We start from the raw sequence: 27825 nt of genomic DNA on the forward strand, positions 1-27825 counted from the left end.
TTTCCTTGAGGCAGGCTGAGGCAGGGGCAAGCTGAGGCTGAGGCAGGGGCAGGCTGAGGCAGTGCGTAACTCAGGAGTGATCCTGTCGCTGCCCAACAGGACATCTGCCGCTGCGCTGACTCACCGGCTGAGGCAATGTGCTAGCCATGTGCTGAAGGCTGGGAAAACAGATTACGAGAGGAGGAGGAGGAGGGGGGGCGGTGTCCAGGAGAGGAGGAGGAGGAGGAGGGGGAGGGGGAGGGGGGCGGTGTCCAGGAGAGGAGAGGAGGAGGGGGGCGGTGTCCAGGAGAGGAGAGGAGAGGAGGAGGGGGAGGGGGGCGGTGTCCAGGAGTGGAGGAGGAGGAGGGGGAGGGGGGTGGTGTCCAGGAGAGGAGAGGAGGAGGGGGAGGAGGAGGAGGGGGGGCGGTGTCCAGGAGAGGAGAGGAGGAGGAGGAAGGGGGGGAGGGGGGCGGTGTCCAGGAGAGGAGAGGAGAGGAGGGGGAGGGGGGCGGTGTCCAGGAGAGGAGAGGAGGAGGAGGGGGAGGGGGGCGGTGTTCAGGAGAGGAGAGGAGAGGAGGACAAGAAAGGCTAGAACGGCCGAAGGGGGCAAGTGGCTGGAGAGTAAAGGAAAGGAAAAGAAAAGAAAGAAAAGAGGTAAAAAAGAGGGAGCTGGATCGTGACAGGAGGCTGAGGGGAGAGCGTCTTCCTGAAGTTGGCCCGCTTCCACGGCCTTGCGTGTTGCCTGGTGTCTTTAGGAAGTGCTGCTGTGCCAAGCGCTAATGATGTTTAGCCCCAGTGATCCCTCCCACTGAACTGGGTCAAAAGTCACAACATTCGGAGAGATTGCACACATGCAAAACTCCCTTCCACTCCCCCCTCCAGGACACCAGACCATCACCCGGGTCAAGCTCAAACTTCCTCAGTGGAAACTCATCCTGGGTAGTTAAAATGTCCCCTCTAAGTGCTGATGCTTTACCACATCCTCTTCACTTCACTGACAACCCTCAGCCAGCCAGTCAGACATCCAGCCAGACATCCAGCCAGCCAGTCAGCCAGTCAGCCAGCCAGCCAGCCATCCAGCCAGCCATCCATCCAGTCAGTCAGCCATTCAGCCAGTCACTCAGTCACTCAGTCACTCAGTCTGGTTCTGTATGTTTTGGCACATCCCACAGATACAATAGTGCAGAACAATACACAGGGAAACGTTACCAGAGGACACGGCGTCCAACGCAAACCTTCCAGACGTGCCCCAGAAAGGACCTCCTGCTTTCTCCCAGCCTGACAGTCGGACGCAGCTACGGTGTGATTGATCGATCGATCGATTGATTGATTGGCACCGAGGGGAGAGAGGTGAAAGCCTGCAGAACGTTGCCACGGGTGACAGACGGGCAGGGGCTGAGGGAGGGCAGCGGTGTGAAAAGCCTCGCGGCTCGGCGGCCCCTCGGAGAGCCCTCTCAACGGGCCCTGCTTCCCCTCCGGAGGAGCAGACGTCGGCTAATGAAAACCACGTTGTCATTAACTCGCCCAGAAGGGCCGCGGAGCGGCGCGGTTAACATTCCACAGAACAACATAGAGTTAAAAAAAGGAAAGAAAGAAAGGAGCTGACATGAAACCTCTGTTGAGATTACAATGCTCCAAAGAATTGTTTCTTTTCTCTTTTTTTCAGTTGGTCCCTCTCATATTTTTCAAATGTTTTGGCTCCAGACCCAAGATATTAATGGCTGCCTTCCCGATTTTGTGATAGACAATGGTGTACTGTTTGCGTGTTATTGTAGTACTTTTCTGGCTTAAATGAAGACTGTCTAATCCCTTGCTGCCAACCCACCCAGGCCACATTTATCCGTCAGATTTGGCTCCTCGTGGTGTTCTGGAATTCTTAAAAAAAAGGTAGCTGTCTAAGTACACAATCAACAAATAGGATTTGTTGTATAGATGACACCACAGCAAACATTGCCTTCAGATGTTGCTGCGACCACATTGATTCGAAGCCCGTTTCTCAATCAACCATGGACCATATTTCCACCCCCTGCAGTTTCATACCGAATGTTACTGTTTTTCACCATGTCTCCATGGCACGATCAGTGTTTTTTTTGCATATTTCACTTTTCACGCCAGTGATACCGTGAACAAGCATAATCAGGGGAGTATATTTCAGATTCAAGGTGCCAAGATTCATACAGCGGTTTGGATTTTCAAGAAAAACAATTCTTGACTTCTAAACAACACACAACAACAGAAAAAGTCAAGCTTGTAAAAAAAACCGGATCGTCCCATGGAGGCATGGTGAAATACCCTGCAGGGGGTGGAAATATGGTCCATGGTTGATTGAGAAACCATACTTTTCTGGTTTAATTTATCTTGTCTCTTTCTCTTGCAGATCAAGAAAGCTTATCGACAGAAAGCCTTGACATGCCATCCGGACAAGAACCCTGACAACCCAAAAGCAGGTGAGTGATGGGAAACAGCCCAGGTCCACTGAAGGCCCAATGTCAATTCGCTGCCACCTCATCCACACAGGTACACATCCAAACTGTACACAGCAGGTGTACGTAATGACGTCATCGTTAGCCGCATACCTGGCTCAGACCAGCCACCGTTTGAGGTAATGGAATGTGTCTACAGGTCACTGGGTGGGCAGCCTGGGTGCTCAGAAGCACACGGTGTACATGGGCAACAGAATACATGTCATGGTGACATCCCCTCCCCGAACCTGAACTCTAACCCTAACCCTAACCCAATAGGCCATACTATATACTACATACAGCCGTCCCCTAGACCGGAGCCCTAACCTTCTCCAGAGTACCAGCTCCTCTGTGCAGCCCTGCCAGACGGCCCAGCCAGCCACAATCCTCCACAGACCAGCTAACCAGCGCCTCCCCACAAGTCCCCCAACCACGAGGGCCAGCCAGACAGCACGACCAGCGGTTCCTTAGTCAGACCCCCAATACCCCCCCAGGCCCTCTGTGGCCTGTCGCCAACAAACATGTCAACAATCAGCCGCGGATATTTCAATGTAATTCTTCGTCGGGGTGGGTGGGGGGGGAGGAAGAGGAAGAGGCACCTTTTGGAGAAAAATAGTGGTCGCGAGGCATGTTTTCGAGGGAGGTTTTTGCGGTTGCTGGATGCCTCAGACAATTCCTGATTAAGGCAAAAATGGGAAACGAGGGGGTAATGGGGGGGCTGAGTGGAATAAAACGGCGGGTCGGTTTCCCAGAAATGAGAAGGAGATGGTGAGGACTCTGCAACTCTCTCACATGCACAGATTTACCCGCTCACACGAGAGGGGAAGAGACTTGGGACTACAGACCCCAAGGGGGGGTGAGAGCCGTTTGGGGGGGGGGGGGGCGGTGAGGTTAGGTGGGGGTCGTATTCCATCTCCCCCAACCACACCTCCCCCACCCGCCCCTCCATCCCCCCATTCCCTCGCATGCACCCCCTGTGCTGTGACACTGCTTAGCTTAGCTTAGGCAGTGTGTTTTGGGCACTCCAGCATGGTTTCATTCAAGCCTGTTACATGTGTGGAGGTAACCTGACCCCCCCCCCCCCGGTCCACTTGGCCTTGCGGTCTCCAGAGTCCTGTGTTTGCTATAGGGTTCCTCACGGGGAGTAACAGTAGAGCCTCGTCAAAGGGAAAAAAGACCCCCATAAGTGAGTGATTAAGCCGGAGCCGTAGTGGGGAGGTTATGGGGGGGGGGGGGGGGGGCTTTCATGGTACTGGTGATTGCCCCTGTGGCCCACCTTTTTTAAACGCAGTGGGGAGGTTATGGAGATGTGGGGGGGGGGGGGGGTTGCATGGTACCCCTCGGGGCGCTCTAATCGGAGATAGATTGAGAGGCCCGGGGTTTATATGGGGAAAGTGCCGGGCGGATCATTAGAGGAAGCGGGTTTTCGTGAGACTCCAGGCACCTTTTTTAACGCAGGAAATGTCTCCGTTTATGTCGGCCCCGGGTCCCGGCGCGCTGGCACGGAGACGTCCCGCAGAGCACACGCTCCACTCGCTCAGACGCCCCTCGTTTCCGCCCTCCTCCACACGCACAGCCCCCCTGGTCTCTCGCTGCCCCCCCCCCCCCCCCTCTCTCTTTCTCTCTCTCTCTCTCTATTCTCGCTCCCCTCCTCTCTCTCTCTCTCTCTCTCTCTCTCTCTCTCTCTCTCTATTCTCGCCCCCCCCCCTCTCTCTCTATTCCCCCCCCCTCCCCTCCCTCTCTATTCTCGCCCCCCCCCCCTCTCTCTCTATTCCCCCTCCCCCCCCTCTCTATTCTCCTCCCCCCCCTCCTCTAACCTGCCCTCGCGTGTTAGAAGCTCACCAAGGTATCATTACTGAGGCTTTTCTTTTTGCATTGTTAACCTTTGTTCCATTTTACTGTTGTTCTTAAAGCTGACATTCTACAGATCCGACTCTGGCCCCCTCTCAGCCAGGCCTCCCTTCCCTGAGAGGCTGTAGGGTTAGGGTTAGGGTTAGGCCTCCATGTACCGCATGTCCTGGCCCCCTCTCAGCCAGTCCTCCCTTCCCTGAGAGGCTGTAGGGTTAGGGTTAGGGTTAGGCCTCCATGTACCGCATGTCCTGGCCCCCTCTCAGCCAGTCCTCCCTTCCCTGAGAGGCTGTAGGGTTAGGGTTAGGGTTAGGGTTAGGCCTCCATGTACCGCATGTCCTGTGCAAGTATGTATTATTGTTATTGAATCTCTTCCCTCCAGCTGACCTCTTTCACCAGCTGTCCCAGGCCTTAGAGGTGCTGACAGACGCTGCTGCCAGGGTAAGATCCGTTTCACACACACACACACACACACACACACACACACACACACACACATCTCCACTCAGTTTCCAGTCATATCCAACTATCCACTACTCCTCTTTTTCAGGCTGCTTATGATAAGATCTGCGCTGCCAAGAAACAAGCGGAGGAGAGGAACCGTAAGCTTGACGATAAGAGAAAGAAAATCAAGCTAGGTGAGCCTCCCTCCTCTCCCCTCCCCTCCCCTCCCCTCCCCTCCCCTCCCCTCTCCTCTCCTCTCCTCTCCTCTCCTCTCCTCTCCTCTCCTCTGCCCTCCCCTCCCCTCCCCTCCCCTCTCCTCCCCTCTCCCCTCCCCTCCCCCTCCCCTCCCCTCTCCTCCCCTCTCCCCTCCCCTCCCCTCCCCTCTCCCCTCCCCTCTCCTCTCCTCTCCTCTCCCCTCCCCTCCCCTCCCCTCCCCTCCCCTCCCCTCCCCTCTCCTCTCCTCTCCTCTCCCCTCCCCTCCCCTCCCCTCCCCTCCCCTCCCCTCCCCTCCTCTCCTCTCCTCTCCTCTCCTCTCCTAATCTGTTTTCCCAGCTTCCCTCCTCACATCTTTACACACAGCCAACACTGTGTTCACAAACTCAAGGCAGGTCATCAGGATGATCCTAACTTTGTGTGTCTGTGTATACATGTGTGTGTGCGTGTGTGTATACATGTGTGTGCGTCTGTGTGCACGTGTGTGTGTGTATGCATGTGTGCGCGCGTGTGTGTGTGTGCGTCTGTGTGTGCGTCTGTGTGCGCATGTGTGTGTGTGTCTGTGCGTGTGTGTGTGTCTGTGCGTGTGTGTGTGTGTCTGTGCGTGTGTGTGTGTGTCTGTGCGTGTGTGTGTGTCTGTGCGTGTGTGCGTCTGTGTGTGTGTGTGTGTGTGTGTGTGTGCGTATGCCTGTGGGGTTCTTACAGATTTGGAGACCAGGGAACGGCGAGCTGAGGCCGAGACCCAAGACGAGGCGGCCATCACGAGAACGCTAGAGGAGGAGGTAAGACGTCCACCACACTGATGTCATCCCCGGAGGATGAGGATGCTATTGCATGCACGCACCCTCTCATCCCCAGTGCTGTTCCCCACACAGTCTGGCCTGAAGCCTCACCACTGAGGGTAACAGCCTTCTCTCACCCCTCAAAGCTGGGCCCATGGAGGGCTGTTTGTATTCTGTTGTTTGTCAAATATTATTTCTCTTGACTTGGAAATTGAAAAGACTTGGGCGAAGTACAAAGCCGCAAACTCAATCTCATTTAAGCCTTTTGATTACCGTGTCATTATCATCCACTTTCTCATTAGGTTATGTTGCATGACTTGGTGCACTTTGCTCATAAAGTTTGTGGTAAATAAAGCATTTTGTATGCTTTTTAGATGAGTCATGACTAAGCGTGCATAATGTGTGTAATTACTGGCCATGTGTATTTGTGAGTGACAGGGGGATTACCACCAGTAGGTGGCAGTGTTCTATCCTAGTCTTGTAATGAGGTGGTGTTACTGCAGTCCAATTGATGGCACATTATTGCCAAACCAAGTAAAAGACCTTCGCTCTACACTGAAGGCAACGGAAGAGTCGTGATATGGTTGTGGAGCCATATTAGCTTCACTTGTCTTTGACACACACCTGTCCCTGTGGTGGGTTAGGGTTTGGTCTTGTGGTGCCAACATCCTGGTCCCGTGAAGCCTGTGTGTAACTGTGGTCGTCCCCCATCAGGTCAGCCGTCTGAGAGAGGAGGGCTCCAGGCAGCTGCAGGAGGAGCAGAGGCTGATCAAGGAGCAGATCCAGAGGGAGAGAGAGGGACAGCAACACCACACATCAGACTACACACACAGAGGTACACAACACACACACACACAGGTACACAACACACACACACACACACACACAGGTACACAACACACATACACACACAGGTATACAACACACACACACACACACACAGGTACACAACACACAACACACACACACACACACACACACACACACACACACAGGTATACAACACACAGGTACACAACACACATACACACACAGGTATACAACACACACACACACACACACAGGTACACAACACACAACACACACACACACACACACACACACACACACACACCGATCAACCCGAACACAGCACAGCACAGCATAACACAACGTAACACTGCCAAGACTGTCAACTCAACCAGGCTGGTCAACAAGGCAGTGGATGGTTCACCTGGAATGATTCATAGCCTGTTTGGACAGCAACGACCATGACCACGTTCTTGGAATATGCTATGTTATGCTGTGTTGCTAGTAACATTACTGCATTCTAACAGTTTTTTGCTCCCTATGAAAGACCTATTTTAGTTCATTGGCACAGTGGAGAACTGGCTCTGGAGTAGGGACATGACATTACACACATACTGAAATGAATCTGTTCCACAAAGCATTTTACCTCTTAAGATCATATTAGCATTGGAGGGGGGAAAAAAAGATGTCTGGCCCCGAGCCTTGAGAAAGCATGGTGAAAAACTTGGTCTTCTGAAGGGGAGGTGGACCCCTGCTGCGGCCGCACACTCAGTCAGGCAAGGTCAGCACGTCTTCGCCGAGACCCAGCGCTCGCACGCTATTGGGCCTCTACGGGCCTTTCCTGGAATGACGCCCTGTTCCGACTCGGGAGGCCGGGGTCAGCAGCGGAGCGCCAAGCCAGTGCGGCGGGGGATGGACGGCCAAAGAGGTGTCCTCTGTGACTGATGTCTACGCAAGATGATCGCTCCCATTAGGGACAATTGTGCATTGACCACTGTCATGCAGCCCACCCTGATCACAGATCTTCCTCTCACATGAATACACATTGTTTTCTTTTCTCCCCTCTCTCTCCCCCCCCTCCCCCTCTCTCTCCTTTTCTCCTTACAGACTCGGCATTGGGAAGGCAGTCCAAGAGCAACGTGACCCCAAAATTAAAAGTAAGATGTTCTAATATTGTTTTTAGTCTGGGGATGGGAGGAAGGGGTCGGGGTTAGGGGGTTGAGATTTTTGGAGAGAGGGAGAGAGAGAGAGAGAGAGGGAGGGGGAGACCTCCCCTCCAATGAGCACGTGCCCTGCTCCCCTGTCCGTTCCACTCCTCCAATGAGGGCCATTGTCAGGAGAGCTGTAACTACGTAAAGAGCGGGTGATTATGTTTCCTCTGGAAACCACTCAATCCCCCTGCATTAGAGGACACTGGGGATGGAAGCTAATGTGTTTTTGTATTTAATCTTGTTAAAATGTCTGATCGCCATCAGCAGCGGTGTATCCCCCAAAGAGTCCCTCAGAGTTTGTGTGTTCGCTTAGGAAAACAAACATCAGGGCAGAGCGTTGAGACTATGGTATTACATGTCATTTTCACAAACATGGGAATATTATTTCATAGATCGCTCTCAGCCTAAGAGTCTTAAAGGCACTGATTTCCGAAAACACATAAGAAATCGGTATCAAACCCAATAACGTCAGTTATTAAAGGTTTTGTTATGACTAATATTGATAGACGTCAAATTAATGTATTCTGCATGTCTTAAAAGTCAACAGCATTCAAGTCTTATCGATTCTGGCCTCAGCATATAATAACTTCCTTTTGTAAGCTTGTGCGATGCTATGAATTCTGGGTATACTATCAGTGCTTTATTTTTCAAAACCGATCCAAAAACAATCCAAAGATTTTCATCTACCAACAACAGAAATGTAATCATTTTACCAAATGTTTTCTGAAGTTATTTGAGGTTACACCAAATGTCGGAAATCAGTCATCAGTATCGGGTACATTGATCCTGACTTTTTTAACCGTCCTCATGCATTTCAACAATGCTACATGGGATTTGATCATTAATCACTGTCGTCTTCCCCAGTATGGCAGATCCTTTGACAGGGGCCTTTGAAATATGACCTCTCATTGTTTTTCGTGTGAGGGTATTTGTTTTTGTTCTAAAATATTTTCTGTTATTTGCGGCTTCGCAAGCCTAGGAATCAAATGGACCAGAGCAGTTGTTGCCAGGGAACTCCAATCTCTTTAAAATTGTTTAGACTACCAGCAACATAACTACTTCAGCAATGTGCTGTGGCGGCAGCCTGAAACTTGGGTATCACCCAAGACCTGCTCTGCCTCGTTAGAAGATTAATGGGGTACAAGGTTATCGTTGGGTAGAGGCGAACAGCCTTGGAAGGAGAAAGCACATTTTAGAAATAATTGTTGCATAAAGAAACTGTTTAGACGGGGCAATTCCGAGAAAGCCTTTCCTCTGACAGTGAACAGAGTACTGGAGCTGGACCCGGTCAGGCCTTCGCTGCTCACCATTTATATTACTGCTCCAGATAGTTAACGAGATAAGGACTTGACCCTGCTGGGCTTGTGAATGGAGTTCAATTGTTGCACAACTTTTCTTATTCATGGGACTACTAGGCACGGATAAGAATACATATTTGTAAATCAAATGATGTACCGCTCGGAGAGGTGGGATACCCTGAATCGAGTACACTTTCAACCATTAACCATTAGATCATTGTGGTTCTATGACCTCCATGGTACCGGCTGATAAGCATCAGATCTCTCAGAGGTTTTCTCACAATCACTCTCGCACATTTCTACGTTAGCGACCATCTCTTTTGCGGCGTTCCACAGGTATCTGTCTCGGGATCGATCTGTTTCGTGTTACCTGCCGATTAGAAGCGCCCGGACGGTTCCCCGTGCGTTGTGGTTAGCAGTTGAGTCAGCACGTTGTCTCCGGTCCGGAGCCAGGAGGGGCTGTTTTTGTTAATTTTAGCCGTCTCCTCCATAGCACGTCAAGCTGAATGGAAATTGACTGCAGGTCTCCCAGGTGGTGGTGGGACGACTCCAAGAGCTTTAACAACCTCCCCCTGGAGCGCCGTGCTCCTTGGCCCAGCGCAGGGGCTCATACCATGCTAATCTACGCGTGTCATCAGAAGGAGACACTGCCAGTGTGTTCTCGCCACGTTATCTAAAGGGCTAAAACCGGCGGAACCCCTGCTTGATCATTCCTGTGTCCACAAGGTAGTAGACGCTGTTGATTTAGTGTGAGGTTTCGTCTTCACGCGTGGTGATTTCAAATGGGTTCAGTACCTTTTTTTCTACAGTATGGCTGTGAATATGAATAGATTAATGCTTTAGTTGACAACACATTTTTTGATTAAATGTTCTGTTTAACTGTACATCAGAAGGCCAAGTTAAAGCTGGAGTGAGGGACATGGAGCCAAGTAAACGAGTGTTGTACCAAGAGGGCTCGGTTTAACCAGCTTGGCACCCTTTTCTCTTAATCTATGGGAATGGGAATTTGCACTTTTGATGTGGAGGCCATCATAATATATGCCATTTAGCTGACGCTTTTAGCCAAAGCGACTTACATTGCAGTGAGTGCATACATTTGTCAGTGTATATATGGTCCCAGCAGGAATCAGACCCACAATCTAAGCGTTGTTAGCGCCGTGCTCTACCAACTGAGCCACAGAGGACCACATCATTTCATTGTTAACTTGCCCTTCTACTCCCCCCAAACATGTTGGTTTCATGTCTAGGACCTTTTTTTTTGTTGACTTTTTGCCTCTTTTTTTTTTTTTTTTTTTTTTTTTTTACATTTTGGACATTTAGCAGACGCTTTTATCCAAAGCGACTTACAACAAGTACATTTGTCTAAAGTAAGTGAATCATCTATTCATCAGTCATAAGAAAAAAATCTATGCTAGGACCAGGTGCCCTTGGCAGTCACAATTCTAGAAGAAGGAAGGATTACATTTTTTTTAACTTAATATTAACAGTAGAGGAACTGTACAGAGGGGTAGTGGGGGTAGAAATGTTAAGAAAATCGCTGACCACATAAATTGCAAGATTAAAAAAAAATAATAAAAAAAACGCAAAGATTTCACATGTCCACATGAGATTAAGCGGTAGATTAATCCACTCATAGAAAAACAAATAAATTAAGCGGTAGATTAATCCACTAATAGAAAAACTAATAGATTAAGCGGTAGATTAATCAACTAATAGAATCCTCAACCAATGGTCCTCTGTCTCCTAACTCTGTCTCTTTGGCTCGGTCTCCTAACTCTGTCTCCTAACTCTGTCTCTTTGGCTCTGTCTCCTAACTCTGTTTGTTCTCTCTCTCTGTCCAGTTGAAGTGGAAGTGTAAAAAGGAGGACACCACAAATGGGGGCTACTCTCAAGACTTCCTCATTAGCCTTCTTCAAAAGGTGGGTATGCTCTAAAAGTGAATTACCAAACATTATCACACCGTGAAATCTCAATCTCAAGGCCAGAAACCTTCGCTCTTTACACACACATGCATCTTTTAGACGTTGGAATGACGAGCCTTATATTTTAACTTTCAGATTTTAGTAGATAAAGAGCAGAAGGAAAAAACGGGTTGTATAATCCTACTTATTATTTATGATTGAACCTCAAGGTCTCTGTCTACTATCTGGGAGGCCTCTTCTCTGTCCTCTCAAACCTGCGAGTTCTCACATACCGAGACCTGCCTGCCTGGTGTCCACGTTTGAGATCTGCATGACATCAGTGTTGTAGATGGTTTTATTTCTCCCCGTTTTATACAAGCCCCGTTAAATTTTCTAGCGGTGAAAAAGCGCTGAGGGCAATGCAGTGCCCTCTTAAAACGGCGCACGCCATTGTTAGTGCCCCTGTTAGTGGGCGGGTATTTATCAGTGCCAGGGGACTCGCTAGGAAATGTGCTCTTCTCATGCGAACCTTGTACCACCTTGATGTGAAAGCAGCCACGGGGCGTATTGGTGGGGCGGAGGGTTGTGCAGGAATGAGGATAGGGCAAGTCCAAGTGTCACTGACGTCAAGCGCTCGAAAAAAAAAAAGAAAAAGGTTAAATGTCCAATTTGTCCTCCGCACGCACAATCAGTGTGGAGTCAGGCATGGGAGGCTGGGTCAAAGGATTGTGGGAAAATGAGTGTTGTTGTTTTGTCTTAAAAGTTAAGGGACTGAAATGTGAAAAAACGAAGCTGTTTGACATGGCGAGCACTGATGAGTGGCAGGTAACGGTTGCGGGTTGGGAGTGGAGTCCTCTGTGTGGGAACGAGAGACCGTGTGTGTGTTTTGGACACGAACAACCTTAAATCTACTCTGGAGGGGGAAAAAAGAGACGTATTAAAATATTTGGATTTATGGAATAGGGGTCTACAGAGACTCTCGTTTGTCACTGTTGGCCCGCTCCAGAGTGTCCTCAGCGTCCATTAGCATTCCTGGCCTGTCCTGTTCCCAGAGATGCAGACTTCCCAGGAATTGGGTTCTCAGAGGCCTTCTTTCCTCTCTCTGAGTCTCTCCTCTGTGCTAGGAGACGGCTTAATGACCGGGGGCCTCTGTAACAGGTGACATATACAGTATCAGCCACAGGCCCTCTGCTCCGGGCCTCTATGCCCAAAGGAGGCTCTCCGTAAGCCAAGAAAGACCCCTCTGTAATTACACTGCAGTTGAGAGGAATCAGCTTTTACTCTAGTGCTGCAGTCCAAGCCCTGTCAACCTTCCTCCAACCTCTCTCTCTGTCCCTCTCTCTCTCTCTGTCCCTCTGTCTGTCTGTCTCTCTCTCTCTCTGTCCCTCTGTCTGTCTGTCTGTCTGTCTCTCTCTCTCTCTCTCTGTCTCTCTCTCTGTCTGTCTGTCTCTCTCTCTCTGTCTGTCTATCTGTCTCTTTCTGTCTGTCTCTCTCTCTGTCTCTCTGTCCCTCTGTCTCTCTCTCTCTCTGTCTGTCTATCTGTCTCTCTCTCTGTCTGTCTCTCTCTCTGTCTGTCTGTCTCTCTCTCTCTGTCTGTCTATCTGTCTCTTTCTGTCTGTCTCTCTCTCTGTCTCTATGTCCCTCTGTCTCTCTCTCTCTCTGTCTGTCTGTCTCTCTCTCTCTGTCTGTCTATCTGTCTCTTTCTGTCTGTCTCTCTCTCTGTCTCTCTGTCCCTCTGTCTCTCTCTCTCTCTGTCTGTCTATCTGTCTCTCTCTCTCTCTCTCTCTCTCTGTCAGAGGTCGTCCCTCCCCTGCCTCCCTGTTCTCAGTCCTACTGGCAGGGAACTGGACGATGGCCACAGCTAATTTCAGCCTGGACCAGAACATGTTTTATTGCACTTTCTCACCACATTAGCAGAAGAAGTCCAAGATTTTGTCTGATGGAAACATGGAAACATATACAGTTTACAACAAATTGTCTCAAACATGTTGTCTCTTTTAAAATGTTGCAGAGGTTGCCTCTTCTCTGAAATAATTTAGGATAGGGTTCGTGAAATGCATTTTTCGACAATGTTCCTTACAGTACGTTATGTTTTTCCTCCCGCTACCGATTCCACACCATGTCCTGTTGTCATTGGCTACCTGGACAAGGTCAGTAGTAAGAATCCATGGACTAATAAAGTACACTAAAGTGTTATTTTAACTGTCTCTTTCTCTCTTCTCTTTGTCTCTCTATCTTTCTTTCTCCAAGTACGGCGATGTTTTGAATGTTCTCACATCAACGAAGAAGAAAGGAAGTGCTGTGGTAGAATTTGCAACCGTCAAAGCGGCTGTAAGTAACTCCACCAATTCAGTGGGTTTCCTCAATGAAATGCACCGACTCTTGACTTACTACATGTTTTTCTTGTTGGGATTGTCTCTGAAAATGTGTCTCATCATCTCCCAAGCTTTAGGGTCCGGTTTTAGACACGTATATTTAGATGTTCCTCTCGTCTTCTGGAGACTCTCCCCTCTCTGTGTCTGTATATTGGAACCAGGGGACGGAGGGCCCTCGCGGCCCCATTGTTCCGACCGTCTGGGTCCTCTGGCCCTTTGTTGTCGTGGTGCTGTTTTGTTGTGGTACTCTGGTGCGCTGTGTGGTTCCCCTCAAAAGAACATGTCTGCCTTCCCCCAGGGAATCCGGCTCGGGGCCTGTGGTCTCTGTCTGCACATTTCAGGGTCTCTGTGCTGCTTGGGGGGTTGGGGTAGCTAAAGTTCACCCCACATACGTGTGTGAGTGCGCCTTTGTGTGTGTGCGCCTGTGTCTGTGTGCGTGCGTGCGTTCGTGTGTGTGTTTCAAATAAAAAATGCCAACCAGACACAGACGCACATACACAAACACAGGGCTTGGGTGAAAGACACAATACACTCCATGAAACTGATTCTCTGGTACTGTACTTGGTGGTGGCGGAGAGAAGAAAGACCGGCCTGTCAGCAGATCCTGTCTCTAATCGGTTCTGCCTCTCTCCAGGAACTGGCATGTAAGAACGAGACTGGGCTGACGGGAAACCCGTTGAAGATCTCGTGGCTCGAGGGACAACCTGAAGTTGTGATACCAGTGTCGCAGGGTCACAGCACCCTTGGCCAGTTTACACCTGTACAGGTATGGTAACCTAGAAGCCACTCACACACAAGCAGGGCAACCTCTCCCCTATTTGAAAGTACTTAGCCTTAATTCTCCTTTTCTCCCCTGAACTGTAACGTAAGCCCCGTGTTACAAGATATCCCCCTTGTAGACGGCTTCCAATTCAAATATAATTTCCTCAACACCATCCCGCAAAGAGTGGTATGTAAACTTCTGGGGTTTTATTTTCGTGCGGTATCAGCGCAGCAAATATTGCCCCAGCTCTTGCACTCCCCTCGTCTGGCCCAGAACAATGTGTTTGGTTAAATGGGCTTAGGTTTGTTTGCCTTGGAGTGGGTTGTGTGTTGGCCCCGGCGCTGGCCCGAGCCCACTGGCCCGTCTCTCATTAACGGGCCTGACCCGGGAGACCCCTGGAATGCTGTTCTCCATCAGAACCACACGCCAACCTGAGAGGAACCAGCATGCCGTAATAGCAGGCTGGCACGAAAGGCTGCTCCCCTCGATCCAGAGAGATGCCCGGGCTGACTGCTAGCCTGGCAGCTTCCTCCTCTCTAATCTTCAGGTCTTCTTTGATCTCTCACTCACACACACTGTCTCACACACACACTCACACTCACACACACTCACACACACACTCTCATACACACTCACACAGACACACACACACACACACACACACACTCACACTCACACTCTCATACACACTCACTCACAGTCACAAACACACACACACACACTCACACAGACACACACTCTCATACACACTCTCACTCTCACACACACTCTCTCACACACACACAAAAGGAATGTATGGAGAAAGAGGGAGCTCCGACTAGTTGACAGGTACAGGAGAGATGATGTGTCTCTTTAGATAAACATGACAGCGTTTCATATTTTCACACTGTGTCCTATTACGGTCATTGAAGCAGTGCTGTACAGCAGGGATGAACGATAAAACCAGTATTATTATATAACATATAACATATTTTTTTACACAATAAAGATAAAGAGTGCAATTTATTTTCTCCCTGTGCTTAGGCTTCTGGGGCTGTGGCCACACGCCACACAGCACACGCCACACAGCACACGGCACACAGCACACGGCACACGCCACACAGCACACGCCACACAGCACACGCCACACAGCACACGCCACACGCCACGGCCGACAATTCACGTTTCAGAGGAGCGTGGCGGAGAACAGCGTTGTGTGGTCTTGTCACAGCTTTTGCATGCAGTGCATAGTCTGCTGTCAGGATTTAGTTTTGTTTCTGTTAGGAATCAAGAGCTAGGCATAACTGACGCAAATGTAACTATTTACTTTCGTGGAAAATGAGCCCGCACCGTGTGCTTGCTTCAGCTATCTACGCTGTCAGGGCAAAGCTCAAAACGAGGGAGGCTAGCCTCTCGTAGAAGTAAACTGTGTTTTTTTCTTATTTCAGGCAAAAACTCAGACCGTTTCTTTTGAATAAGAAGTGCATTTGAACTACGGGCCATAAGGAAAGAAACACAGAATATCGAGATATATTTCGTGTGTTGCCCGAATGTCAAGGAAATATCGAGATATGAATTTTAAGCCGTATCGCCCAGCCCTGCTGTACAGTATTATCTGATATCTGTGTTATGTCAGATCAGACCTGTGTCACTCACCACAGAGCTGCTGGTGAACTGAGTTTCACCTTTTTAACTTTGACTCAGGCCCTGGTCAGCGTTAGGCCACGCCAGGCTCACAGGCCTCGCTCTGGGACTTGTCAGAGTAATACGTTTTAATGTTATTACGCTAAGCGGTTTTGCCTTACAGATATCCAACGCAGATTGCTTCACCCCTGTGCCGCGATCTCTTTTTTCGGGGGAAGAGAATGAAAACATTAAGATTATAGTGTTGTAATTTTCGCATTAGCCCTCAGTGAGAGGGAGGCACATTACAGAGGCCCATTCAACGTAATAGGGGGGGGGATTCAGTGGATATTAGTAATATTGTCCCACATCTGGCCTGGGGTCAGTGGAGACTGGGGCGGGGGGCGGGGGGGGGGGGGGCGAAGACAGCCTTGGAGGTCTTGAGGACTGTCTAGATTCCAGAACGTTCTTCCTCCGTCTTCCCCTCTCTCACGCCAGCTGCGATCACAGAGGAGCAGCCAGCGCTGCAGGACCTGCTTCTTTAACCTCGTCAGTCTGGCCCCCAGAGTTAGCCTGGCCCCCGGAGTTAGCCTGGCCCCCGCATTACTTCAACCCCGTCTCTGTTTAATAAGAGTGTCGAGTTGCACTGGCCTGTGACATACTGCAGTCCCTCAGAGGCTCCCATGACAGACCCCCAGTATTACAGACTCAGTGAACCGTAGCAGAGTTGGACAGGGTGAACTGTAGCAGAGTTGGACAGGGTGAACTGTAGCAGAGTTGGACAGGGCCAAAACTGCCTATGGAGATGCGTGGAGACGCCCTGCAGTACTGAGTGGTTCTTTAACTCTCAATGCTATAGCCTGTCTCTACTGTAGGCCAAATGGGTGCGGTGGTCAAGTATTGGTCCAGGGAAGGAACACCATGCAGCGACAATGACATTTGTAGGGGTCTATCATGGGGCCCATTCACTGTTCCATCCCTTCTCTGGTTATTTAATGTATAATACATGCCATCTAGCTGACGCTTTTATCCAGAGCGACTTACATTGCAGTGAGTGCGTACATTTTTCAGTATATATGGTCCCAGCGGGAATCAAACCCACAACCTTAGCGTTGTTAGCGCCATGCTCTACCAACTGAGCCACAGAGGACCACACTGAGCCACAGAGGACCATATATTATATTATTTGTGTTTTGAGTGTACAGCCCCAGTTCAGGCCAGGGTAGCCTAACCTAAGCTTAGAATTGCTCCCCGTGCTCCACACACACATTTAAATCCCTCGTATTTAGATAGGATTTAGTTTCACCCCCTGTGTGTGCTTTGTTTCCTGTCGCTGCGCCGTGCCGTGCCATAATACATTCTCTTAATGAGAGGTTGTGAAATGAGTAGGTTTATGAAATATGCGCACGGTAGTAAATCATTCTCTCTGAGGGAAGAGAGCTGACGGTTAAACAAACACGGGCAGCCTTTGTCGACGTTTGATGTGAAGTTTTATTCAACAGCCTTGTGATTCACACAGCTAGCTAGCTAGCTGTGTCTCCTTCAGACATTCTGAGGGAGTGATCATGTTTGAAATGATCGTCGTGTTTGAAATCAAAAAGCCAAGACTTTCGCAGCTCCGTAGATACAGTTGAACAGTTGTGTGATGCTCGTGGTGGTGTGTGTGTGTGTGTGTGTGTGTGTGTGTGAGTGTGACAGGCTGTTTGAGGCTTCATTGGGGTGGTGTTGTGTTGTCTTGTCCCCCAGAGAGATCTCTCAACATCTGCTGTCTGACTACAGGGACGCAGACACTCTGACACTTCTCCATGACTAACAATTCAACTGTTGCCTCCCACAATTCTCAGATGTCAGATCATCCACATTAACCCTCTGTAGGCTTGTGTCCTCCTCCCTTGTGTCCTCCTCCCCCCGTAATGTGATCATATCTCTGGAAGCGAGACAATCCTTGACAAACATTGTGTCCGTAATATAGATTTTATAGTTTAGGATAATGTATTTTTAGAGTGTTTCTGTCGATACGGATCTGACTCTGTGGCGCATACAACACTGCTTAAGTCATCACAGGCCTGTCACGACATGAACCAGATGTAGCGTATCAGCTATTTTGGGATCGTTCCATCATAACAGTTCGTTTCTGCTGAAAAGTGCAAGCTCACCTAAAATAGCCCCCGAGTCTGGGATGGGATGAGTGAGGTCCTGGAGTTGGCAGCTGCAGCACTGGACGCTTTCCGGAGGCAGATAAGGGACTTCTAGGGTTCTGCTCTTCCTGGAAAGACCATTTAGCCATGAAAGGACCAACACAACAGATTGTTTAATTGACATCTGTTGCCTGTTGTTATCAGTATGAATTCATTTATAGCGGAGTTTAGCTTGGACAGGGAACAGAGAGGGAGGTGGCAAGATAGTTCTGCTTTCTAGACAGGAGGTCTGGGAGCCATGGATATCTGCAGTCTTCTTGATGGAACAGTTTAAAGGACAAAGACGCCACAGGGTCTCTGAAAACGTTTCCGTCTTTTCTGACTCGGCTCTTCTCCTCGACACAGACTTGATTTAAGTCCACGTCCCCTCATGCAGCTCCTTGTTTGTAAAATTGGTTTTGCATTTGTTCAAATCTTGTGCTTGTTTTAATAACTGTATGCTGAACTCCCTGAGATCCCTGTTGGTTCTGTTCTCCCAAGGTCTTAGTGAAGATGCCATCCTGTACCATAGATACTGTGTCATGCGAAGTGGTGTTCGCGTGAGTTACCTTGGCCCTAAGCTTAAATCTAAAATAAATGTGTAAATGTGTAGCTATCTAATGTGTCCTGACATTATGAAGCGTTCCATAAACAATATCGGTTTCATAAATGGACCCCTCATGTTGCAAACCCCTGCGAAACCATGTTGCATATTTTCAGTAGCATTGGGTTGCGCTGCCAGACGCAATTACAATAGGAATGCGTCAGTTATCAAAACAGTATTTCAGAAACATTTTTTAAGCAAATGTAGAAAAGCCACCCTCTTTTGTGAGATGGCAGGCTTTTGTGGTATTCTGTATGATAGCAAGTTTGGAATTTGGTGGAAAAGTGGTACCAGATGTGATGGCGGGGGTACCTCACGGTTTACCATGTTTGGCTGGTTAATGCAGCGCCAACATAATTTGTCTCCCAATTACAGCCTTTTGTTCTCACATCAGCCGTGCGAGTTCAGCCGCTTGTTGAGAATAACTTTACGTGACTCCTCGTGAGGAGGAGACAAAGGGGTGTCGTAGCATCCAAGGACGTCCGACCTATGTTGTGTGTGTGTGTGTGTGTGTGTGTGTGTGGGGCACACATACTGTTGTCTGCCTACCATTGTGCTCCTGGGAGGAGGAGGCAGCATTCCCTGACTCTCTTATCTCCCCTGTAGGGGTTATCATCACGGTTGTTTCTGGGCACCAGGCTTGCTGATGAGGGGTGTTGGAGCTTGGTGAAGCGTGCAAGGTGAGCTTGGGTGAAAAGTCAATTCAATTTGCGTGAATTGACTGTACAAATGTGATTTGATTTTAATTTAGGAGAAGCCTTGTGAGACTTTGATTAGACAAGAATAGGAAGTCAAGACTACATAGGCACCATATATTTAAAAAAAAAAAAAGAAATTGTGCACTCACTGCAATGTAAGTCGCTTTTGATAAAGGTGTCAACTAAATGGCATTTATTACTATTATTATTATTAGTAGTAGTAGTAGTAGTAGTAGTAGTAGTAGTAGTAGTAGTAGTAGAAGTATTAGTATTATTGTTATAGTTCTCCTTCCCTTTCCTTTGACAGTTAAAGCCTTGGGAAAGTCACCCAGGGTAAAGTCCATTCTAACCGCCTGGCTTGGTTTCCTTATCAAGGCGAGGTGGAGTGTAAAGACTGACTAAGTCAAGCTGCACCCTGGCCTATTGAGGTCTGACTTCATTGTCAAACCTCTTTGTGATGCAGGTGTGCTCGACACTCAGTTCATGATTAACCGTCCGGTTCTTCCTTCAGGCTTCAGTTCGTTGTAGCAACACCTTGAACCCTGTTTCTTTCAAAATGAAACCCTACTGAGTGGAATGTGGAGTTCGTGTGAAGTATCTCTTTTAGTTTGTGCTCACGAGTCTGTACCTAACATGAAACGGCGTGCCAGCTTTTCCCATGTAGCCCACAGCTGTAATTCCTCATGAAGGCAGTGTGTTGCAGTGTGACAGACAAGGCATACTGCCTTGATGGCGGCTCATGACTGTTAAAAACCAAACAAATGTCAATCCGTCAGAGTGTGTAAACAGTATAATACAAGCCATCTAAAATGTTGACGGGAGCAATTCTACCCCGAAACCACTGATCATGGAATTTGACTTCCCCTGTAAAAAAATAAATAAAAAAAATGTTACAGTACAATACATACTTCTCTGAAAGGGTTTCACAATGTGCTATTCTCGTAATAAAATATACAGCACAACGAAGCCACTACGACTTGTTTTTAAGAAAGATGCACGAAAAAGACAATAAACAACATGTTTACATACAAACAACAACAAAGCAGTATTGCCTCTATTGGGTTGGTCCCACACATGGTGTTGTAACGCTGTCCTTTCACATCTGCGCGCAGCAGGACACTCGCGGCTAGTGGAGTTAGCAGCAATGCCTGAGGGAACGCAGGAATGCGTCTTCTCCATGTGTTGCTCCATCACCTCTCTGACAGCCCCCCGCTGAGGGGCAGGCTGTGGTTCTCTCCTGGCTCCCCCGCTGAGGGGCAAGCTGTGGTTCTCTCCTGGCTCCCCTGGCAGGCTGTGGTTCTCTCCTGGCTCCCCTGGCAGGTGGGTGAGCGGGCCGAGGGCTGGTTGGTGGGGGCTGGTTGGTGGGGGTGGTGGTTGGGAGGGGGGGGGGGGGGGGGGGGGGGTTCGGGGAAGGAGGGGGTCGAGCCCTGTTTGTTCAGCAGGTAGTGTTTAAACCCTCATCAGGAGCCATGCTGGTAATAGATGGCTCTAGTCCCTCAGCCTCCTCCACGGCCCCCCAGCACACGGCTCCTCCACGGCCCCCCTCCTCCACGGCCCCCCAGCACACGGCTCCTCCACGGCCCCCCTCCTCCACGGCCCCCCAACACATGTGGAAGTATCGCATTACCCTCTCGCCGCCTTCCCTCGACCCCCTCGCGCGCCACTCACCAGAGCGAGGGACTCCGATTTACAGCTAAGAAAACAGCGCCGGTGTTTGGGAGGCTCGAACCTGCGGCCTGGCTTGGGTTGCCGCCCGCCCGCCCGCCACCACTGACGTGCCTTTATTGGAAGCAGAGCTAAGTGTTTGTTTTCATGGTGTTGTTGGGAAAAAGACACGAGGGGGGTACCTTCTACCTTCGTGCACCTTCCAGTGGGGCCTCTAGGATGCGTGCGGAGGAGAAATTGCCCCCCGCCCCCCACACACACACACACACACTGGGGGAAGGCAACGACTCCCAACGCCAAGACGTCACAGCCAGAGGACCTTGAAAGCTAGCACTAGTGTTTTCTTTTCTTAAACACAACACTTGCCCCCTTTTTAAGGCTTAATGATCACACTGAAAGGTCTTTAGGAAGGAACTTGGGTTTAGACAGAAAATGGAGGGAAAACCAAGCCGAACTGAAAATGCCCACTTTACTTTTTCAAGAACTTAAGATAATAATAAAAAAAAAAAAGAAGTTAAATTATTAACTAGACTCCATGACATATTATCTAATTCTGCAACAGGTAGTTCTAGAAGAACATTAACTATGCCCCATAGATCTTATGTGGTAACCCTTCACATGGAAAGAATTACACTGTTAACCCTTTAACATCATGATTGATAATAGAATGATATCTTAGACACAATAGATGGATACAGTACATGGAAAAAAAGGACCAACTAATGTGATAAAAGATTTCTCATGATAATCTACTGTAGATGAACGAATTAGATCAAACTCAAATTAAGGAATAGATAAATTAATTGAAAGCAAAGGTCCATTCTCACATGAAATGAACGAGGATGTCTTTGTACAATAGTAGTTAAAGTTCTGTCCACAGACCATCCCGGTACTCCTTTTGTGTCCATCACAGCAGGTCTCATGTGCAGGCCGCATGTGGCCACAGTCAGCTAATCCAAAGGAAAGACATTTACATCCACATGATATTTCAACCGTTCTGACACTGACAGTCTTCTCCGGGACAGAAATCACATCAACGAAGTCACTTGCTAAGTCGCCACGTCTCCCAGCCTACTGGTGGAGCCTCTCCATGACCTGCAGCACGTCGTCCAGGATGGAAGGCCCTAGGTCCAGGCTGAAGAAGGAGAAGCTGTTGTTCAACTCGTCCTGCTGCGCCGCATCCTCGGGGCAGGTCAGAGTGGAGTCCCCGTCCCTGCCCGAGCTCAGGCTGCCCCGGCCGGGACTGTGCCTGTAGCTGTGGCCGACCCTGGGGCTAACACCGGGGCTAACGCTGGCCCTATGGTACCCCAGCTCGTCCCCCTCCCCCTCTGTCTCCCCCTCCTCACTGTCCAGCAGGGGTAGGGAACTGCACTTCTTCCTCCTCTGGGAGGAGCTTTGGCGGGCCCTTGTCCAGGCCGGGCTCTCTGGGGCATCGGCCTCATCCAGGTTGAGGCGGGGGGGCTTGGGTGGGGGGGAGCAGGACATGAAGAGGTTCTGCTCGCTCTGGGAGCTCTGTAGCAGTAGGCTGTGGCCGTTCTTCAGGAAGGACAGGTCCCCGAAACTGTCGCTGTGGGCGTCGTTGCCGATGTGGGACACGTGGCGGAAGTCGGCCAATGGGAGGCTGATCATGTTGACAGACAGCACCTGGCGGCGTCTCTGCGACCTGCCGGGCCAGCGAACGGAGATGGGTTTACGGTAGAGAGACGTCCTCAGCGGCATCGTACTGGGTTAGGTTGAGATGACCTTTTAACTTCTCAGCAAGGGAGTTGGAATGAGATGAAACCTAAAAACAGCATGCCATCTTCAAGAAAAACACTGTTTTGGTAGGGGGGGGGGAAGCAAGAGAAGAAATGTTAAAAGAATTTCACTTTAAGGTTAGGTTAATGTCAGTGAAGGTGATTTCTCATCAATAACACATCGTAAATATCTTGTTTTGATTTTCACGACTTTCATCTTGCTACAGTACAGTTTACAGGATGTGCAATATTTGTTTCCTCGGGTTTCCAACACCAGATGTGACCCTTGGGTCAAACCTGATGTGAAAAAGCAGCTATTGTTTAGAAAATGCACCTGCTCTGCACTCGCTGGTGAATTAATACGATCCATCATCATTTGGCTCCTGGGCGATGTTCCAACATGTGCTTTGAAGATTTTGATTCTAAATGTTTACTTTTCAAATCCCCGCTATTTCCCATAAACGCCGGTGTGGTCCGCTAAATCTGCACCGTGGAAGGGCTTCAACCCACTTGTGACTTCCAGTAAGAATGCACCAAATATGCACACACCGGAAAACCTATATTGATGATATTTGTATGAAATACTGCTCTCCCATTTCTGTAACCTCTGTTGGGGAACTCAAGGCTTCACTCCTACTTCCTAATCAAGAGTAATTCGATGTCTGGGATTGGATGTCTCGGCACAGCATCGTGTGCTGAGAGAAGGAACACAGTCACTGGTGGATGCATGTGCTGGTCTTCCGTCTGTCATCTACGGATCTCCTGTCGTCTTTTGATCTGTTGCCTGGGTTACAGAGTTCCTGTTAATCTGCAGAAACCGCATGAGCTCAGATTCCATAACTGTGATTGGATACGAGAGATGGAAGAGATGTGTGGCAATACCTGAACCGATTGGGATGTAGGCCTGTCTTGTATTTAACGGGATGTAGGCCTGTCTTGTGTTTAACGGGATGTAGGCCTGTCTTGTATTTAACGAGATGTAGGCCAATCTTATGTTTTACGGGAATATAGCTTTCTCGTGGTCAGCTGTAAATGGTGTCACACTGTAGGCAACTCTTTTAGATCACAGAGCACTTTTTACATTGATCATTAAAAATGTAAATGTCCGGTGTAAATCGTAATCTAATCTGATCTGAAGACAATGACCCTTGAACAGATTAAGATCAATTCAAAGAAAATGCTTTGCAAAGATATAGAATTGAGCATAAGAATATGATAGAAAAATCTATAAATAAAGTTAGTTTTATGTTCCGATGATATAACGTAAGTTAAAAAGCAGAGTCCAAGATTGAACGCCGCGCACCTTCCTTTTAGTTCAATATGGTTCCAGTAATGTAGTGTTTCGTGAGTTGTAATCATTTTATTGAGTAACACAGGGCTCAGTTCATCATCTCTGGCATGTCAGATGCACAATCTCAGTGGTCTCTGTGATTTAACGGTCTCCTAACAGCTTTGCCCAGATTAGATCTGCCTTCGTGACTTGAAACACTCACTCTTTAAATGTGTAAGGCACTACGGCAAACATGTTTTGTTGGCCCGTAAAGGTTTTATCGGCACTTTACTAGCAGCGGGAGATGGGAGAGTGTGGACACAACAGCATTCCTTTCCACACATGTCAGTTGGACGAGGGAGGAGTGTTACAGTTTCAGTGGTGAGGATCATGTTAAGGAAACGCGAAATCGTGTCCAAGTCAGAATTAAAGAAGCCCAGTAAAAACAATGTTGCCAAGACTATTCACAGTTCCTAAACAGCCCTCCTCACACACACACACACACACACACACACACACACACACACACACACACACACACACTACCTACTGGAACACCTTTTCAGAAAGGCGTCCAAAACTAATTGGCTATTTGTCCAAATAAAGGTGCCTGAAGTACATGATTTAAGAGAGTTGGAATTTTTGTCTTTTTTCGATCAATGCTTTTGATAGGTTTAAATTGCGTAAAGTAGTATGATAGATCTGTTAGGGCTTACCTGTAGCGCTGTGTGTGTACGCAAGGCGCCTGTATCCCGCACGTCTGTGTGTCTGTCAGGAAGCCAGGCTGAGGCTCATACCAGCCGTCTCTGACACAATATCTCCCGACATGATGGGGCTTGTTTACCTGCACAGGTGGAAGCAGAGGGAGCAACCCTGAGAGAGAGAGAAGAGGAGCCTCTGTCCTCACATAAGACTGAAGCTAAACTCCCATTTCCATTCAGCAGTCATGCACCCTGTTCCTCCCAGCAGTGGTAGAGTCCACTCCAGGTGTGTTGCTGTTGAAAGCCTCCTTTAGACAAGGTGAACTCAGTGTATGGCAGGTGGAGCTGTTTTGTTCTTCTTTTCCCCCCTCCTCCCTCCACGTTACCTAATGGCGTAGAGTGTGTTTGCCCTCTGATGATGTCACCCCGCCCGTCTGTTGTGTGAGGTGCAGAAACCGTTGATTCATGGGCGTAAATCCTGTTGTGCTGCACCCAGTACCTGAGGGAGAGGGCCGAACGAGGGCTGTCACCCTCACTGCCTGCCGGATGAACAAGACGGAACTGGAGAAATCACAGCGTCCGCGTCTCTCAGGGGGCAAAGCGCGCGCGTGTGTGTTCCTGTGTGTGTTCCTGTGTGTGTTTTGGAGAGTGGGGGGGGGTGGGGTCTACCCTCTGAGGGGGGGGAGGGGGGGGGGGTTAAGCTAACCGATCACTAATCTCCATGTCATTGTCTCTACTCTGCTGATTTCCTGTGCTCTGTAAGCTTGTCTAAACCCCCCCGGGCCACAGCAGCCGGCCAGCCAGCCAGGCAGGCAGGCCATTCTGGCTGACTGGAGGCCAATAGGCCTAAGCGTAGTACTGGATGAAGCCATTGACTCCCACACAGACATGTATGTGCAGGCTGGCTGAATTACATAACCCTGATAACCTGTTGGCGTCCAGATTCCCACGCCCCGTAGCATGTTCTCTCCGTACCGTCGGAATGTTTTTTTTGGTTTGTTTTTTTAAAATACATTTTTAGGGCATTGCTGCTTTTTAAAAAAAAATTGGGATAGAGACAGTAGAGATTGACAGGAAGGATGGGTGAGAGAGAGGAGGGATGACATGCAGGATATGTCGATGGCCGGAATCGAACCAGGGGATATGGTATGCGCGGTGATATGGTATGCGCCTTAGTGTGCTACGCCACTGAACGCCCCCACCATTGGAATGTTCTAGGAATACTCCAGTAGTGAATATGGAGGGACTTCTCTGAACGGGCGTTATGAATTGTGTGTCATTTCTGAATGACGCATGACGGGCAGATCGTGGTTTGTGGTTAGTGTTTGTATGCTGTGTTGTTTATTGCTATTGACAACCCCATACAGTACACTGATAGACCCACAGCTTGTTCTTGAGGTCTAAATCCATAGCAATGACGAAGTAGTGGAGAACTCTTTCCGAGGACGAGGTTAAGTAGAGAATAGGGGGACATCTTAAGCGCTGTCTTTGCAGACGTTCCACATCTGGCCCGAGCAGCACTGGTCACCGTGTACTCCACAACCCGCGTCTTCACAAAACAGTTTGTTCCAACGTATCTAAGGTCAAACATCCAGGGTGTAAGAGAGTCAGGGAGCGGACACGTTAATCTCCTCTGTAATTACTCCCCACATCAAACCCTTTCAAATAGATCCAACAAATGAATGCCTGCTGCCCCTCCCCATTCCACTGCACTAGAACAGGTCCGCTCCAACAGATGCAGTTGCTCACGCAAATTATATAACCGCAATTATCATAACATTTATCCAAGACTGGAACTGAGCATTTCAACAACTCTTAATTCAACTGTTTTGTCGATGTTGCTCCCACCACCGCTCTCCCCATGGTGTCCTTGTTTTTTGGGAAGCCATGGTTTCAAGCTAGCAATAAATCAATGAAGAGAACAGCGTTATTCTATCCGCCGTATCATGGCCACACAGGGCTTGCCATTGGACCAGGGGTGTGAGGTGGACTTGAGTTTCTCCCGTGTTGGTATGCTGTACGAACTTTGGGGTGATTGGGTTGGGCCTGGCTGGATGTGTGCCTCCCGGTGCTGCTCCCTTCTCTCCTCTCCCCTGTCTCTCCGGCCAGGGCTGGCTCTGGGGTCTGAGCCACTACTCTCTCCTGGAAACCTAGGACACAGCTAGTGTTGTTGTTGTTGTTTTGTTGCTGGGAAAAAGTGGTTCCAGATACTGCTTTGACTGGCGCTAGGAACCCAAATTGAGGCTTTTGTGGATATTCTTTCGGGCCTTTGTTGTGTGTTCTGGTCTTGAGGCCCGAAGGCAGAGCAGCATTTCCTTTTTTTGTTGGCGGCTGACATTTTATGTCCCTCTCTCACATGAAATATATTGCGATCCTGTCAGGACAAAAAGGTTGTTTCTTTTCCCTCCCCTCTGTCTGTCTGTGTGTGCAGCCATGAGTCAGTGATGAGCCCCATGGCAGAGCTCCCAGTGAAACTCACCTGTCTGACTCTGTTCTCCCTCAGGAGAGCTGGTTGGATCTGAAGATGTTTCCTTACGTAACCTGACTAAGTGCTTTGATGGTAGTGCTTTGGAGCAAAGTCTCGGTGTCGGTGCCTGGTAATAAATCTGTTGTAAAACAGTTGTTGACAGTCTGAAATCTTCCGAGTATTGCTACGGACAATATGTTCCTTTTCAAATCTACATGCAGTGTAGGCTGTTGTTGTGGTTTTGACAATTACTATTATGACATGCTTCCTTCCCCCTGTTTAATAATTGCAGAGCGTTGGCAGACATGTGCTTTTTCACTGGACGTGGGAGGTCAGGGAAGTCTGAGAATGTTTACCTTCATGTGTCTCCTGGCACAGAATTATTTGTAATTATTAAATGAAGGGGTTTGATATTTGGATTTCTTTGAAGGCCAGGGTTCCCAAGTAAACAGTATGTGGAGGGCTGCATTCCTCTTGCAGTTTTTTCAGCATATTAAGGAGATAAGAAACCATTACACATGCTAGCATTAGCAGCAGTACACACAGCCACTCTCCTCAGGCCACACCAGAGCACACACACACTCAAACTCACACACACTCAAACTCACACACACTCAAACTCACACTCTCTCTCTCTGTCTCTCTCTCTCTACTCTTTTGAAATGTACACATCATTTAATTTGTGTATTTGTACTTTACCCTTCAGTCCACTGTTTTGCTATTGCCCAGACTCCCTTTGGCATAGTCAGTGAGTTTAAACTCAGCATTCTTACCAGTCCCCCAGTGTTTTAATATGACATCTGTTGCAATCAGAGGTCTTTTCCCGGAAGGCCATGATGT

At 48.9% G+C, this 27825-nt stretch overlaps 2 protein-coding genes across 2 annotated transcripts in view; one reads left to right on the forward strand and one right to left on the reverse strand.

Moving 5' to 3' along the window:
• dnajc17 (DnaJ (Hsp40) homolog, subfamily C, member 17) overlaps positions 1 to 27825 on the forward strand; it is a 37478-nt gene that overhangs the window by 4515 nt on the left and 5138 nt on the right. Inside the window, exons 2-10 of the mRNA XM_083683595.1 lie at positions 2357 to 2426; positions 4672 to 4730; positions 4840 to 4927; positions 5652 to 5728; positions 6443 to 6563; positions 7625 to 7674; positions 10868 to 10945; positions 13178 to 13258; positions 13937 to 14068. Coding sequence (XP_083539721.1) covers positions 2357 to 2426; positions 4672 to 4730; positions 4840 to 4927; positions 5652 to 5728; positions 6443 to 6563; positions 7625 to 7674; positions 10868 to 10945; positions 13178 to 13258; positions 13937 to 14068 — 756 coding nt within the window. The remainder of the gene's footprint in view (positions 1 to 2356; positions 2427 to 4671; positions 4731 to 4839; positions 4928 to 5651; positions 5729 to 6442; positions 6564 to 7624; positions 7675 to 10867; positions 10946 to 13177; positions 13259 to 13936; positions 14069 to 27825) is intronic.
• Positions 21261 to 24685, reverse strand: LOC310814284 (cdc42 effector protein 3). Its single transcript, XM_083683596.1, has 2 exons — positions 24534 to 24685; positions 21261 to 22626 (listed from the first exon to the last, which is right to left on the reverse strand). The coding sequence occupies exon 2, from the start codon at positions 22528 to 22530 to the stop codon at positions 21883 to 21885; it is 648 nt and encodes a 215-aa protein (XP_083539722.1). The 5' UTR covers positions 22531 to 22626; positions 24534 to 24685; the 3' UTR covers positions 21261 to 21882.

Source organism: Argentina silus (assembly GCF_951799395.1).
Source record: "Argentina silus genome assembly, chromosome: 13".
In the NCBI taxonomy this organism is placed as follows: domain Eukaryota; kingdom Metazoa; phylum Chordata; class Actinopteri; order Argentiniformes; family Argentinidae; genus Argentina; species Argentina silus.